The sequence below is a fragment of the Rhinopithecus bieti genome, unplaced genomic scaffold (genome assembly GCF_001698545.2).
Source record: "Rhinopithecus bieti isolate Rb0 unplaced genomic scaffold, ASM169854v2 scaffold_26226, whole genome shotgun sequence".
Taxonomy (NCBI): domain Eukaryota; kingdom Metazoa; phylum Chordata; class Mammalia; order Primates; family Cercopithecidae; genus Rhinopithecus; species Rhinopithecus bieti.
In genome coordinates this window covers 765804-781035 of record NW_016811902.1, presented here as the reverse complement: position 1 = coordinate 781035, position 15232 = coordinate 765804, and the positions used below count along the sequence as shown (strand labels likewise).

The 15232-nt window shown below is 43.5% G+C and overlaps 1 protein-coding gene across 3 annotated transcripts in view; it reads left to right on the top strand.

Annotated features, from left to right (window-relative positions):
* Positions 1 to 241: 241 nt before the first annotated feature.
* Positions 242 to 15232, top strand: part of PPP2R5E (protein phosphatase 2 regulatory subunit B'epsilon) — a 184125-nt gene continuing 169134 nt past the window's right edge. For 2 of the 3 annotated variants that reach the window (XM_017895355.1, XM_017895353.1), the window contains exons 1-2: positions 242 to 869; positions 3915 to 4078. In XM_017895355.1, coding sequence (XP_017750844.1) covers positions 3922 to 4078 — 157 coding nt within the window. In that variant the 5' untranslated portion in view covers positions 242 to 869; positions 3915 to 3921. The remainder of the gene's footprint in view (positions 870 to 3914; positions 4079 to 15232) is intronic. The other variant, XM_017895354.1, reaches the window with a different exon arrangement.

The window sequence follows — 15232 nt, the reverse complement described above, 5'->3', positions numbered from 1 at the left end:
GGCTTCCCACTTCAGCCTGCCCCACCGCTGGGCGGAAGCGGCGGCCGCACCGCCAGAGATCGCGGCTGCATCCGGGTCCCTTACGCTTCGGCCCAATCCTCGACCTCCTCTCTTCCCACTCTCCTGTTTCTCCGCCCTCCTGCCGCCAATCCCTGATCAGGTCTCAACCGAACGTGCTGTCAGGGGAGTGAAGGCGGATACTGGCCAATGAGGCCTCGCTTCCCGTTTGAAGTCTCCAGTGGGCGGGCGCCGGAGGCGGGCGCTGCTGGCCAGAAGGTTCGGTTGCGCGTGTGCCATGGACTCAGCCGCCCGGTGATATTGACAATAGGAGAGAGAAAGGGGCATTGACGGGGACCCACCGTGGGTAGCGAAAGGTGGCTCTGGCAGCGGTGGCTCCAGCTCCTGCGGCTCCTCCTCCTTCTCCTGTCCCCTTCTCTTGCTGCCGCTGCAGATCCAGTCTTCCTCCCTCCCTTCCCCCCCTCCCCACGTCGTCGCCGCCGCCGCCGCCGCCGGGTCCGGGGCAACGAGCTGAGGCGCCGCCCGCCAGGAATGTGAGCGAGGAGCCACCGGCGGAGCCGCAACGGGGTCGGTGCCGATTTGATGGGACGGGCCCGCGGGGGAGGATCGTGAGGCCGCCGCCGCCACCGGAACGCTGAGGTTCGGGTCCGGCCGTGAGGCCTAGAGGCTCCGCCGCCGCGGAACCGGAGGGACCCCGCACCGGACAGCCGTCGCCCCGGGCTCCCCGCAGCTTCCCGGACCTCCCCCTGCACGTCCCGGTCCCGCCGCCCGCCCCCGCTGCGGCCCCCTCGCCCGTCTCCCGCCCCTCCAAGCCACAGATCATCTTCGGATTCTTCCCCAGAAGCTTCAAGGTAACTTCGTCCCTCCAGCACCGCGGCTCGCCCGCTTCTCTTCCTCCCGGTCCTCCTGGGGGACCTATGGGGCACCGGCCTTGGGAAGGCCTGGCCGGGCAGGCGAGGGGTGCGGTGGGGTGGGGTGCAGGAGCGGGAGCGCCCGTCCCACTTGTCTGATTTACCTACAAATGCTTCTGATGATACCTCTCATTCACTCTGCCCCCTCCCCCCTTTTTCTCCACCTTCTGGGATTGGAGGCGTTTTCTTGCCCCCCTTTATCCACTGGCGGGGCGGGGAATAAAGGGGTTTGGTGTGAGGAGGATTCTCTAGCAGCTTATCTTCTCCAGGGCTTGGGGTGTGGGTTAGAAGCAAAGGGTGTATGTAAGCATCCCCAAAGACAAACCCCTTCCTTGTCTTTCCCTACTTCCCCTTACCCCCTTTGGATTATCCTGAGGCATGGAAATGCCCTGTGCCTGCTGATTAGAGGATGATAAAGCTTTGGGCGCCCTGGCCCAGGACGAAACCTGTTTCCCTGGGCTTTGCACGGACCCGCTGTTACCTTACGTTCAGTTTTGCAATGCTTCAGGGTTGCGATCCTTGACACTTATTCTGGGCCTCGGGCATAAGGGGTAAATGATTTTTTAAAAAGCTACCTATATATCGTCTGTAGGGATGAGAGATGAGGTTATAAAGAAGAGACAAAAAGAGCGATGGAGGAAGAGGATTTACTGAAATTTTGTAGTGTTAAGAGTTAGAATGAAGTCTAAATAATTCACATACCCGATTGGAAAATCAGCCCCTAAATTTACAACGTACAAATAAGATGTGGAGCTTTTGGCTGATGCAGTCATTTTGATATTTTAAAGTGATCTTAACATCTATAGTCATTCATAGTTTGTGATTCTGTTTTGAATCCATCACATTATATTAAGGCTAAATTAGGTGGATTTTTAAAAACTTTATTTTTTTTTAAGAAAACCAAAGAAGACTTCCAAATTCCAAACGTCAACATCATATGTGTGTATGTGTTTTAAATATTTTGTTATATTTTCATTGTCAAAATCCACGTAATCCAGGTAACTTTTTATTCTCACGTGTTCACGAAGAAATTCCCTTACTCTTTTATTTAGAAGTTAAAAACCGCTTGTCTTGTGTATTGGAATGACAGGTGAGTAATTGCATTTCAGCATTTCCCCCATATGCATTATTTCTATCCCGAGTCTGCCATTAGTCTTGCATGGAACCTCAGTGCCATGGAAATGATGGCATCTGTTTAAATTGGTGAATGAAATTAAGCTTAACGCTTGTTACTTTCAGGAAATAGCCTTCATTTTAATAACTCAAGAGGGTTAAACAATGCAAAAGTGCTGTTCGGTTCCATAAGTTTAATGGAATGAAAATTGGTATTTGATGATGAACTAAACTTCAAGGTCTAAACCTCAAGGGAACTCAACTTGGTTGTTTCAGTAGGCTGTGAATTTATGTTTTTAGTTCAACTTTGGTGCTTGATTTCCTCATAGTTTTTATTAAGCTTTAATAACGTAAGGTGGCTTCATTCAAAAAGAAGACTTCTTTGAAATGTTTTAATTATGCCTTTTATGTGTTTTGTTTAAAGTAATCTAGCCTGTCCTCATTTGCAGTGTGGTATAGTTTATCACAGCTTACATAGCACATCCCATTAAAAGTTATGCCTAGATAGTTTCAGTAGTAGTAAATTTCACCTTGCTCTGATACATTGGTATAGATTCTTGAAGTACACTAAGGGTTTTAACTCTAGAACCCATTCATAATATTAAATATCTTGGGAAAATGTATCGATGGAAGTTTTCCAGCCACAGAATAGCTCCAAAAATTACTTGAAGATGTGAAGAGCTTTGCAGTTAGAAAATGGGCAGGCAGCATAGATTTCTTTAAGCCTCGATGAGTATCTTTAATGCTTATAATGGAGTGGCACAATACATTAGAGTTCTGATATTGTTTCCATGATACTTATATTATTTTCACCAAATTTTCATGTTTTCCCATTAACATATGACTTTTCTTTTCTTTTTTTGTTTTGGAGAAGGAGTTTTGCTGTTATTGCCCAGGCTGGAGTACAGTAGCGCACTCTCGGCTCACTGCAACTTCCGCCTCCTGGGTTCAAGTGATCCTCCTGCCTCAGCCTCCCAAGTAGCTGGGATTACAGGCATGCGCCACCACGCCTGGCTAATTTTTGTGTTTTTTTGTTTGTTTGTTTTAGTAGAGATGGGGTTTCTCCATGTTGGTCAGGCTGGTCTCGAACTCCTGACCTGAGGTTATCTACCTGCCTTGGCCTCCCAAAGTGCTGGGATTACAGGCGTGAGCCACCGTGCCCAGCCTTTTTTTTTTTTTTTTGAGGTGGAGTCCTGGTCTGTGGCCCAGGTGGGAGTGCAGTGGGGCCATCTTGGCTCACTGCAACCTCTGCCTCCTGGCTTCAAGCGGTTCTCCTGCCTCAGCCTCTCGAGTAGCTGAGATTACAGGTGCAAGCCATTGCACCTGGCTACTTTTTGTATTTTTAGTAGAAACAGGGTTTCACCATGTTGGCCAGGCTAGTCTCCAACTCCTGACCTCAAGTGATCTGCCCACCTCGGCCTCCCAAAGTGCTGGGATTACAGGTGTGAGCCACTGGGCCCAGCCCTTTTTTTTAAGACAGAATCTCACTCTGTCACCCAGGCTGGAGTGCAATGGCAGGATCCTGGCCCACTCCACCTCAGCCTCCCGAGTAGCTGGGATTACAGGCACCTGCCATCGTGCCCAGCTAATTTTTGTAATTTTGTAGAGATGGGATTTCACCATGTTGGCCAGGTTGGTCTTGAACTCCTGATCTCAAGTGATCCACCCATCTCAGCCTCCCAGAGTGCTGGGATTACAGGCGTAAGCCATTGCACCTGGCCAAGATAAGACTTTTCTTAACTGATTTTATTTTCTTTAGCACATATTCGCATTTTCATGAACATCGTATATGGGAATTTTAGAATTTGTGTAACTCACATGTATGCTTCCACCTTGGGAATGTATGGGTTTATAATACTTCTTTCTCTTCAGTAGGGATATGTCCTCAGCACCAACTACTCCTCCATCAGTGGATAAAGTAGACGGATTTTCTCGGAAGTCCGTCAGAAAAGCCAGACAGAAGAGGTCACAAAGTTCCTCACAGTTTAGGTCTCAAGGCAAGCCTATTGAGTTAACACCTCTGCCGCTGCTAAAAGGTAAGGCTCATGACCAGGTGATGCATTCATTCTTTTTCAATTGATCTTTCTACATCTATATATAATATCCTTTTTGTAGAGTTTTATATGTATTGCAAATTGAAGGGATGGGATACTTCACACACATTGAAGTTCCTAATGTGTGACCAGATATACCCACTCTCCTTTTTAAAGGGTCAATTTAGTCTGTCTTTGGGCAAGTTAAAAGAAACTTATTATCAGGAGAATATCTCACATTGATGAGTAGGTAAACTAAGTACTAGAAAAACTTTAAGATATCTGCGTTTGTGTTTTTCATTTTTTCTTCTGTTAACATTTAGGTGGATACATTTTATGCAATGACAACTACAGATTATGCTGCTTTAGGAAGTAGATCCTAGTAGAGGAGATGGTACCATTCATTAATTTACATATAGAAAGTGGTATTTGGAAGAATTCATTTTTAAAAATCAAGAAAAACATTGTCCATTTATAGTTGTTTACATGCACTCTTGTTTTCAGATAGTACAAGTAGAAAAGGTATATGATGATCATACTTGTTTAGTATGATCTTTTCTTTGAAATTTGTTCATTTTTAAATTTTCACTTTTATCTTTTGAGACAGAGTCTCCCTCTGTTGCGCAGGCTGGTTCACGGCAACCTCCACCTCCTGGGTTCAATTTATTTTCCTGCCTCAGCCTCCCGAGTAACTGGGAGCACAGGTGCCCACCACCATGTCCAGCTAATTTTTGTATTTTTAGTAGAGACAGGGTTTTACCAGGTTGGTCAGGCTGGTCTTGACCCCAAGTGATCTGCCCTCCTTGACCTCCCAAAGTGCTGGGATTACAGTTGTGAGCCACCGCGCCTGGCCTGAAATTTGTTACAAACAAGTTTTTTGGTTTTTTTAAAATTTTCTTTTGAGATAGTCTCATGCTGTCACTCTGGCTAGAGTTCAGTGGGGACAGAGTGAAAGTGCAGGCTGAGGCCGGGCGTAGTGGCTTACGCCTGTAATCCCAGCACTTTGGGAGCCCGAGGCAGGTGGATCATGAAGTCAGGAGTTCGAGACCAGCCTGACCAACATGGTGAAACCCCGTCTCTACTGAAAATACAAGAATTAGACAGGTGCAGTGGTGGGCACCTGTAATCCCAGCTACTCGGGAAGCTGAGGTTCAAGCTGCTTGAACTGGGAGGTGGAGGTTGCAGTGAGCCAAGATCGTGCCACTGCACTCTAGCCTAGGTGACAGAGCAAGACTCTGTCTCGGGAGAAAAAAATAAAAGAAAGTTCAGGTTGAGGCTCACTGTGGCCTCTACCTCCTAGGCTCAAGTGATCCTTCCTTTCCCGAGTAGCTGGGGCTACAGGAGCATGCCACCACACCCAGCTAATTTTTCCGTTTTTTTGTAGAGATGGGGTTTTGCATAGGCTGGTCTTGAATTGCCTTGGCCTTCCAGTGCCAGGATTGTAGGCGTGAGCCACCATGCTTGGCCAACATGTTTTTAATATGAAGAGGTTTTTCTAAATTAGGCATTTCAACTTTTGTTTGGGTATGTGGTTAGTTTTTGTCCCTTTTAATTTGCATCATGTTTGCTTCCTGTTCATGAACAGGTGTTGTTTGAAAAATATCAGAACATAGCTTTTATAGTGTGGAAACTATCAGAGTTTACCTTTGAAGGTGGATATTTATGTGCTTAATACTGAAGAATGGGAGAAAGAGGATATGAACAACACAATGAGCTTTAGTGGCTTGGAGGAAACCAGGCAACCTAGTTTGCTAGTTCATTATTGGAGACTTATTTCTGTAACAGTTTGTGAATTCAGAAGGTATAAGAAAAACTGGAATGTAACCGGAAAAGATCCTCAAAATTTAGCTTAGGGTATTTCAAGCTTCTATTTTTTCCATATGAATACTTTTTTTTAGAAAGGGAGAGAGATTCATGAATAAGATTCCAATGTTTATACAAAATTTTTGGAAACTGAATACCGATTACTGTAAAGATGATTTATCTACCAGTCAGTAAAGATGAGCTCCTATGAACTTTGGGGGAGACAATTTTGACTAGAGATTTTGCTGGTAAAAATGAAAATAGTCATTATGAGGCTTTGGAAAGAAAATGAAGGAAACACTCTAGATTGAACTATGCTTGAAATACAAAGTTGGGAGACACTGATGTTTAGTAATTTATTTAATCTGAAGTAGATATGTAATAGCTGTTAACGTCTATATCTGTGAAGGACTTCATTCTGAGGAAGCCAGTTAAACTTTTTTTTTAGGATTAGAAGGAATTTAAAAACTTATACTAATTTCTTGGATCTTATGATAAACAATTAAATTAGGACTTCACTGATCACTCATAGTCAGGGTACTAGTTTTGTGGGTAGTGAAAAGCATGCATGAGAAGAATTTGGACACATGCTTTTTTGTTTGTTGTTTTTTCTTTTTTTTTTTAATTATACTTTAAGTTCTAGGGTACATGTGCACAATGGGCAGATTTGTTACATATGTATACATGTGCCAGGTTGGTGTGCTTCACCCATTAACTCGTCATTTACATTAGGTATATCTCCTAATGCTGTCCCTTCCCACTCCCCCTACCCCATGACAGGCCCTGGTGTGTAATGTTCCCCTTCCTGTGGACACATGCTTTAATGTCTTTTTTTCTTTAATGCTTTAATGTCTTTTTTCTCAGTTTTAAAAATTATGGTAAAGTATACATAACATAAAATTTACCATTTTAGGGCCGGGCGCGGTGGCTCAAGCCTGTAATCCCAGCACTTTGGGAGGCCGAGACGGGCGGATCACGAGGTCAGGAGATCGAGACCATTCTGGCTAACACGGTGAAACCTCGTCTCTACTAAAACTACAAAAAACTAGCCGGGCGAGGTGGCAGGCGCCTGTAGTCCCAGCTACCCGGGAGGCTGAGGCAGGAGAATGGCGTGAACCCGGGAGGCGGAGCTTGCAGTGAGCTGAGATCTGGCCACAGCACTCCAGCCTGGGTGGCAGAGCCAGACTCCGTCTCAAAAAAAAAAAAAAAAAAAATTTACCATTTTAACCATGTTTAAACGTGCATTAAGTACCTTGACATTGTCATGCAACCCTCCCTACCATCCATCTCCAGAACCTTTTCATCTTCCCCAACTGAAGCTCTGTACCTATTAAACACTCACTTCCTGTTTCCACGCCCCCAGCCCTTGGCAACCATCATTCTGTTTTTTGTCTCTAGGAATTTGACTACTCTAGGTACCTCCTGTAAGTGATGCCATGCAATATTTGTCTTTTTGTGACTGGCTTATTTCGCTTCGTCAAGTGTCTTCAGTGTTCATCTCTGTTGTAGCAGGTGTCGGAATTTCATTCTTTTTTGAAGGCTGAATAATTTCAGTGTCTAGACATACCGTATATTTTTTAATCCATTAATTCATTGATGGACTTTTGGGTTGCTTCCACCTTTAGGCTATTGTGACTAATGCTGCCGTGACCATGACATACAGATACCTGTTTAAGTTCTGGCTTTTATTTCTTTTGGGTATGTACCCAGGAGTGTAATTGCTGGATCATATGTTGAATTTTTTCAGGAATTGCCATACATATTGCCACAGCAACTGGACCATTTTTCATTCCCATTAACAATGCATGAGGGTTCCAGTTTTCTATATCCTCACCATCACTCATTTTCTGCTTTTTAATTTTTTGATAATAGTCATTATAATGGGTATGAAGTGGTATTTCAGTGTGATTTTGATTTGCATTTCCCTAATGATTAGTGATGTTGAGCATCTTTTCCTGTGCTAATTGGCCATTTCTATATCCTTTTCTCACTTTTAAAAGTGAAGTCTGCTAGTATTGCCAGTTTTCCAAGAACTCTGCTTTCCAAGAGTGTGATTTTTTGACCTTGTATATTTTGCCAGCATGAGAGAATTGGAGAGTAACAGGACTATATACTCACAAACCTAATTCCAGATTGACTAACAGTGATTGTTAGGTAGTAAGCACATTCTGGATAAATATTCTGGAAAGTATTCTATAAATTAGGTATCCATCTCTGTCTATAGAATAACATAAGGAAGTATAATCAGCAATAGACTTCAGTAATGTATATTTGCTCTTGATTTTTTAGGAAGTAATTTATGGAATATAAAGAAAATATAGGAGGAATTTCTTTTCTAGGATTTTATTTTTTTGGCCATTGCCTTAAGAGAAACCAGGATAAACACTATATGCATGCTAAAGGATAATTATTGATTTAATTTTCTGTGGTATTGCTTTGACTAAATTGGGTTAATTTTATTTGGGGTACAATATAAAATGTGGTTGAATTTTGTGAATTGTTTTAAATAATGAAGTAAAAGAGGTGTCCTTAAGGTCTTTAATTTCAGGGGAGTTTAAATATGATAATTATAGAAACAGAATGATTATATAACTCGTCTTTTAATTTGTCATTTTGAATGCTCAGATACTCATTAGTAACCACTTGTTTTGTGCATATGCATTATCAGATTGTCTATTATATGCATCAAAGTCTTTGACAGATTTATAAATACTGCATTAATTCTTAGCATTTTAAAGTCTGTTCGCTTGCAAAACTGCAACATAATGTGAAGGAGAAGTTTTTGTTTTGCTCTATTTCTTTTTTTTGAGACCAAGTTTTGCTCTTGTTGCCCAGGCTGGAGTACAGTGGTGCCATCTCAACTCACTGCAACCTCTGCCTCTGGGTTCAAGTGATTCTCTTGCCTCAGGCTCCTGAGTAGCTGGGATTACAGGTGCCCACCACCACACCCGGCTAATTTTTTTGTATTTTTACTAAAGACGTGTTGGCCAGGCTGGTCTCAAACTCCTGATCTCGGATGATCCACCTGCCTTGGCCTCCCAACGTGCTGGCATGAGTCACTGCACCCAGCCTATTTTGCCCTATGTCTAATAGGTGGGGTTTTGAAATCCGTATCACTGATGTTATTTCCTGTAGAAAGCAACACCACCTGTAATTCTGTATAAATATACCTGTTTTTTTTTCCGTATCTGTGTGTTAGGAAATTATAGGATGAACTTTGCAAAGATAGACATTTACATTTTCTCCATCTTTGTATGCTTTTGTGAAAGTGTTTTATTTTTTATTTATTTATTTATTTATTTTACTTTTTGAATATCATAAATGTCTTAAAACACATATCTCATTAGTAAGTTATCTTCTCTTTGGAAGGTTAGTCCAGAGGTATAAATAAAATCAGTTTAACTCAACAAGGAGAAGTACATGTAGCAGTTACAAGCAGAATACTCAGTGTCATATTCTGGCTTATGGTAGCTGCACATCTTTAACAATGATTATATTACATTGAGCATCAATTTATTCAAGTATAGAGCAAAGATAATGTTACTATCTTATGCAGTTATTATGAAGATTGTGAGTTAATGAATTCCTGCTTNATTTATTTATTTGAGACAGAGTCTCGCTCTGTCACCCGGACTGGAGTGCAGTGGCCAGATCTCAGCTCACTGCAAGCTCCGCCTCCCGGGTTTACACCATTCTCCTGCCTCAGCCTCCCGAGTAGCTGGGACTACAGGCGCCAGCCACCTCGCCCGGCTAGCTTTTGTATTTTTTAGTAGAGATGGGGTTTCACCGTGTTAGCCAGGATGGTCTCAAACTCCTGACCTCGTGATCCACCTGTCTCGGCCTCCCAAAGTGCTGGGATTACAGGCTTGAGCCACCGCGCCCGGCCGTGAAAGTGTTTTTAGAGAGTCTTAACATTTTTGAGACCGGGTATGGTGACTCACGCCTATAATTCCAGCACTTTGGGAGACTGAGTTGGGAGGCTCGCTTAAGCCCAAGAGTTTGAGACCAGCCTGTGCAACATAGGGAGACCTCATCTCTACAAATAATTGTAAAAATTAGCTAGGGGTGGTGGTGTGCGCCTGTGGTCCCAGCTTCTTGGGAGGCTGAGGTGGAAGGATTGCCTGAACCTAGGAGGTTGAGGCTGCAGTGAGCTGTGATCATTCCACTGTGTCCAGTGTGGCTAACAGAGTGAGACCTTTGTCTCAAAAGAAAAACATTTTTTTCTTTGAGTCTAAAAGATTCTTACTCATCCACTGATAGGGTAAACCTAGTAGAGGTTTAGTGCCTTACTTGCTTGAAAAGAAAGTAAAATCTTGGGGGAGGTCCAGAGGGGGCGGGTCATTTGAGGTCAAGAGTTTGAGACCAGCCTGGCCAACATGGTGAAACCCCATCTCTACTAAAAATCCAAAAATTAGTGGATGTGGTGGTGTGCACCTATAATCCCAGCTACTCAGGAGGCTGAGGCAGGAGAATCACTGGAAGCTGGGAGGTGGAGGTTGCAGTGAGCTCATATTGTGCCACCATAGACATACATAGACATAGACTCTGTCTCAAAAGAAAAAAAAAAAAAGAAAGTAAAGACTTGGATACTTTCCTTACACTTGCACAGCAGGACATGAAGCAAGCCTTGATTGTTACCTAGGTAAGCTGTTGAATATGACAGTCAAACTGAACACTTAGGCAGACACACAAACACACACGCACACAAATTTATGTTGATAATAATCAGTGGTAGGACCACCTGGTTGGGTGATTTATGTTCTCTCCTCACCCCAACCTCCCATGCCTCATTTCCTTGCATTGACTTTAAGCGATTCTGTAAGTTTAAATTTGGGTGAATGTTTTTTGAAAAATACTGCCTCTTTGAAGATGGAATTATAGTGAAAGGAGCATTGTTATTTCTTTTTTTGTTTGTTTGTTTTTTTGAGACAGAGTCTTGCTCTGTCACCCAGGCTGGAGTGCAGTGGCTCAATCTCGGCTCTTTGCAACCTCCGCCTCCTAGGTTCAAGCAATTCTTCTGGCTCAACCTCCTGAGAGTAGCTGGGATTACAGATGTCTGCCACCACACTCGGCTGATTTTTGTATTTTTAGTAGAGACTGGGTTTCTCCATGTTGGCTGGGCTGGTCTCCAACTCCTGACCTCAGGTGATCCTACCCACCTAGGCCTCCCAAAGTGCTGGGATATTGGTGTGAGCCACTGTGCTCAGCTGCTATTGTTATTTCTTGTCTCACAATTCATTATACATTTCCGAGGCATTTTGCAGATAGTCTGTACATTCACTTTTAGATATTCTTGCAACTATGATGACTAGAGGTCCCATTTAGCAGAAAGAAACCCTTTGCCTCTTTGGTGTTGATACTCTTTCTCTAGTGAAAACACTTAAAAAAGAAAACCCACCATAGTTTTAACGTTCAGCTTACATTTTACTTTTAGGGTGACAACTTGTAAGAACTTCAAAATTATAATTTGAAACTAGATTTTGTGCCTTTTTTTTTTTTTTTTTGAGACGGAGTTTAGCTCTTGTTGCCCAGGCTGGAGTGTAATGGCACAATCTTGGCTCATCACAGACTCCGCCTCCTGGGTTCAAGCGATTCTCCTGCCTCAGCCTCCTGAGTAGCTGGGATAACAGGCATGTGCCTCCATGCCCGGCTGATTTTGTCTTTTTAGTAGAGACGGGGTTTCTCCATGTTGGTCACGCTGGTCATGAACTCCCGACTTCAGGTGATCTGCCTACCTCGGCTTCTCAAAGTGCTGGGATTACAGGCGTGAGCCACCATGCCTGGCCGTTTTCGTGCCTTTTTAATGATTGGGTTGGTTAATTGTTTTTCGTCTATATCTGCATTGTGTATAGTAAAGCAGGCACATGCAATATAACACCAGATTTTTATAACGAATGAATACGCTAAAACCTAGTTAGGATAAGAATAGTCTCTTAAGAGGCCAGGTGCAGTAAGTAGCTAACACCTTTAATCTCAGCACTTTGGGAAGTCGAGGCGGGAGGATTACTTGAGCCCAGGAGTTCAAGGCCAGCCTGTGCAACATAGCAGGCCCATCTCTAAAAAAAAAATAAAATAAAAAATTAGCTGGGTGTGGTGGTACATGCCTGTAGTCCTAGGTACTTGGAAGGCTGAGAGAAGATAGTTTGAGCCCAGGAGATCGAGGCTGCAGTGAGCTGTGATTGTGCCACTGCACTTGAGCCTGGGCAACAGAGTGAAACCCTGTCTCAAAAAAGAATAGTCTCTTAAGGAATAATGTCATCGATTTTAGTGTTTACTACGCTCCATGTCGTGGTACAGTGTCGCATGGGCTTTGTTGGTCCACAAGAGTCCTTGCTTACCTCTAGCTGTGTTGCCTTGGACAAATGAGTTAACTGCTGAAAGCTTTGGTTTTCCTTGTCTGTAAAATGATGATGATGATAATAGTCAATAGATGTGACAATGCTACATTCAGTAAATACTAGCTGTTGTTATTTAATGGGGGTTTCAGAAGTTAGAATATGAATAATATGAAATTTTTATATTTTCCTAGTAAAAGGTGGAAATTGGAAATTTCTCTGAAAATTATGAAGAGCATATTTTGCAGCCACAAATGTTTTCAGCCAAAAAAATTGAAAGAAGCAGTTTTTAAGTATGGTGAATTTAATAGAATAGCTATTCTAAATATCTTCACCTGAAGAGTTTCATCTACTGTATTAGTATCTTGCCATGTTATTTAGTGTAATGCTTTTTATTTTTTATTTATTCATTTTTTGAATAGATAATACAGCCATATGGTTCAGATTCCAAAGGTTACGAAAGGATGTGTAGTGAAAAACCTTCCATCCCTTCTTCTAGTTTCCCTTCCCAGAAGCAACCAGTCATTATATTCTTGTATAGTAGATATAGAGATTCTTAAATCCTTGGTTGGATTTAAAATGCAGTGAGCAGCCTAAAATTATGTGAATATTTTGTATGTGTATATCCATTTTAAAAATGGGGAATCAATAGCATTTTTCAGATTCTCAAAGGTGTATCTGACTTGAAATGGGTTAAGATCTGTTGATCTAGTTTGTACCTTGGATTAATGATGTGTGTTCTTTAGGCATCTAAGGGGTGTGTGTCTGTGTGTGTGTGTGTTTTCAGAGATGGAGGTTCGCTTTTGTTGCCCAGGCTGGAGTGCAGTGGTGCGATCTCGGCTCACTGCAACCTCTGCCTCCCAGGTTCAAGCCATTCTCCTGCCTCAGCCTCCTAAGTAGCTGGGATTACAGGTGTGTGCCACCACACTCAGTTGAATTTGTATTTTTAATAGAGACAGGGTTTCACCATATTGGTCAGTCTGATCTCAAACTCTTGACCTCAAGTGATCCACCCATTTTGGCCTCCCAAAGTGCTGGGATTACAGGCATGAGCCAACACACCCGGCTGTGTGTGTGTGTTTTTAAAAAATAACCATAAGCTTTACTTTTGAACTTAAAGAACATCTATATGTTAATAGATGTTAAAGTTCAGTTTTAGACCCTTTGAAAAGTGTGGTAATAATTTTTTTTGGGGAAGCAATTTTAAGATCTTGCACAAAAGCAAGTGCCAAACTATGTTATGTTTTCTTTCCTTTTTTTTTTTTTTTTTTTTTGAGAGCGGAGTCTCGCTCTGTCACCGCAGGCCGGAGTGCAGATGGCGGCATCTCAGTCACGCAAGCTTCTGCGCCTCCCGGGTTCACGCATTCTCGCTGTCCAGCCTCGCCGAGTAGGGCCTGGGACTGACAGGCGCCCGCCTCCGTCGCCGCGGCTAGTTTTTTGTATTTTTTTAGTAGCACGACGGGGGGTTTCCCCGTATTAGCCAGGTGGTCTCGATCTCCTGACCCGTCGTGATCCGCCGCGTCTCGGCCTCCGCAAAGTGCTGGGATTACAGGGCGTGAGCCACCGCCCCGGCCCTCTACTTTTTTTTTTTTTGAGATGGGAGTTTTGCTGCTTGTTGCGCCAGGCTGAGTGGCAAGGCGGCGATCTAGGCTCACTGGCAACCTCCGCCTCCTGGCGTTCAGGAGATTCTTGCTGGTATTTTTATGTGTGAAGGTGTTCCCTGTTTTTTTTTTTTTTTTTTTTTTTTTTTCTTTTTCTTTTTTTGAGACGGAGTCTCACTCTGTCGCCCAGGCTGGGTGCAGTGGCACGATCTTGCAGGCTCACTGCAAGCTCTGCCTCCCCGGGTTCACGCTATTTCTCCTGCCTGCAGCTCGCGAGTAGCTGGGACTACAGGCGCCCGCCATCTCGCGGGCGGGGTGGTGGGCCCCGCCGCCAGCTAGTTTTTGTATTTTTTAGTAGAGACGGGGTTTCAACGCGTGTTAGCTATACCAGGATGGTCTCGATGCTCTGACCTCGTGAGTCGCGCACCGTATTCGGCCTCCAAAGAAGTGCTGGGATTAGCAGGCCTTGAGCCACCGCGCCCGGCCGTTCCCTGTTTTAATGAAGAGATATTTCATTCACTTTTAGGCAGGAATATATATTTTTTAATATACCCTAATAGTTTGCTTCTGTAGCATAGATAAAATTATTGTACAGAGTTTTATGTGGGCCAAAAGAAACTGGCCAGGCATGGTGGCTCACACCTTTAATCCCAGCACTTTGGGAGGCTGAGGTGGGTGAATCACTTGAGGTCAGGAGTTTGAGACTAGCCAGGCCAACATGGTGAAACCCCATCTCTACTAAAAATACAAAAAAATTAGACAGGCATGGTGATGTGCGCCTGTAATCACCTACTTGGGAGACTGAGACAGGAGAATCTCTTGAACTGGGAGGCAGAGGTTGCATCACTGCACTCCAGCCTGGGTGACAGAGTGAGACTCTGTCTCAAAAAAAAAAAGAAATCAAGAGTCAGTGTACTTGATATATTCATCACTTAAAAGTAGGATAGAAGCTTGCATTCATATTCATCCCATTAAGAATTAATTACTTCGTTCTGGCAGGGTACTGTGGCTTATGCCTGTAATCCCAGCACTTTGGGAGGCCAAGGCGGGCGGATTGCCTGAGCTCAGAAGTTTGAGACCAGCCTGGCCAACATGGTGAAAACCCTTCTCTATTAAAAATACAAAAATTAGCCGGGCATGGTGGCACGCGCCTGTAGCCCCAGCTATTCGGGAGGCTGAGGCAGGAGAATGGCTTGAATTCGGGAGGCAGAGGTTGCAGTGAGCTGAGATCGCACCATTGCACTTCAGCCTGGGCAACAAGAGCGAAACTCTGTCTCAAAAAAAGAAAAAATTTCTTAACTTAGGGTTCATGGATTTCTGGTTGGGACAGTGTGCATCTGGATGGGCTTCAGGGTTTCTAGACCCTCCTAAAATTATATGTAAAGTTTCTGTGTATGTGCATTCTCTTTTTTTTTTTT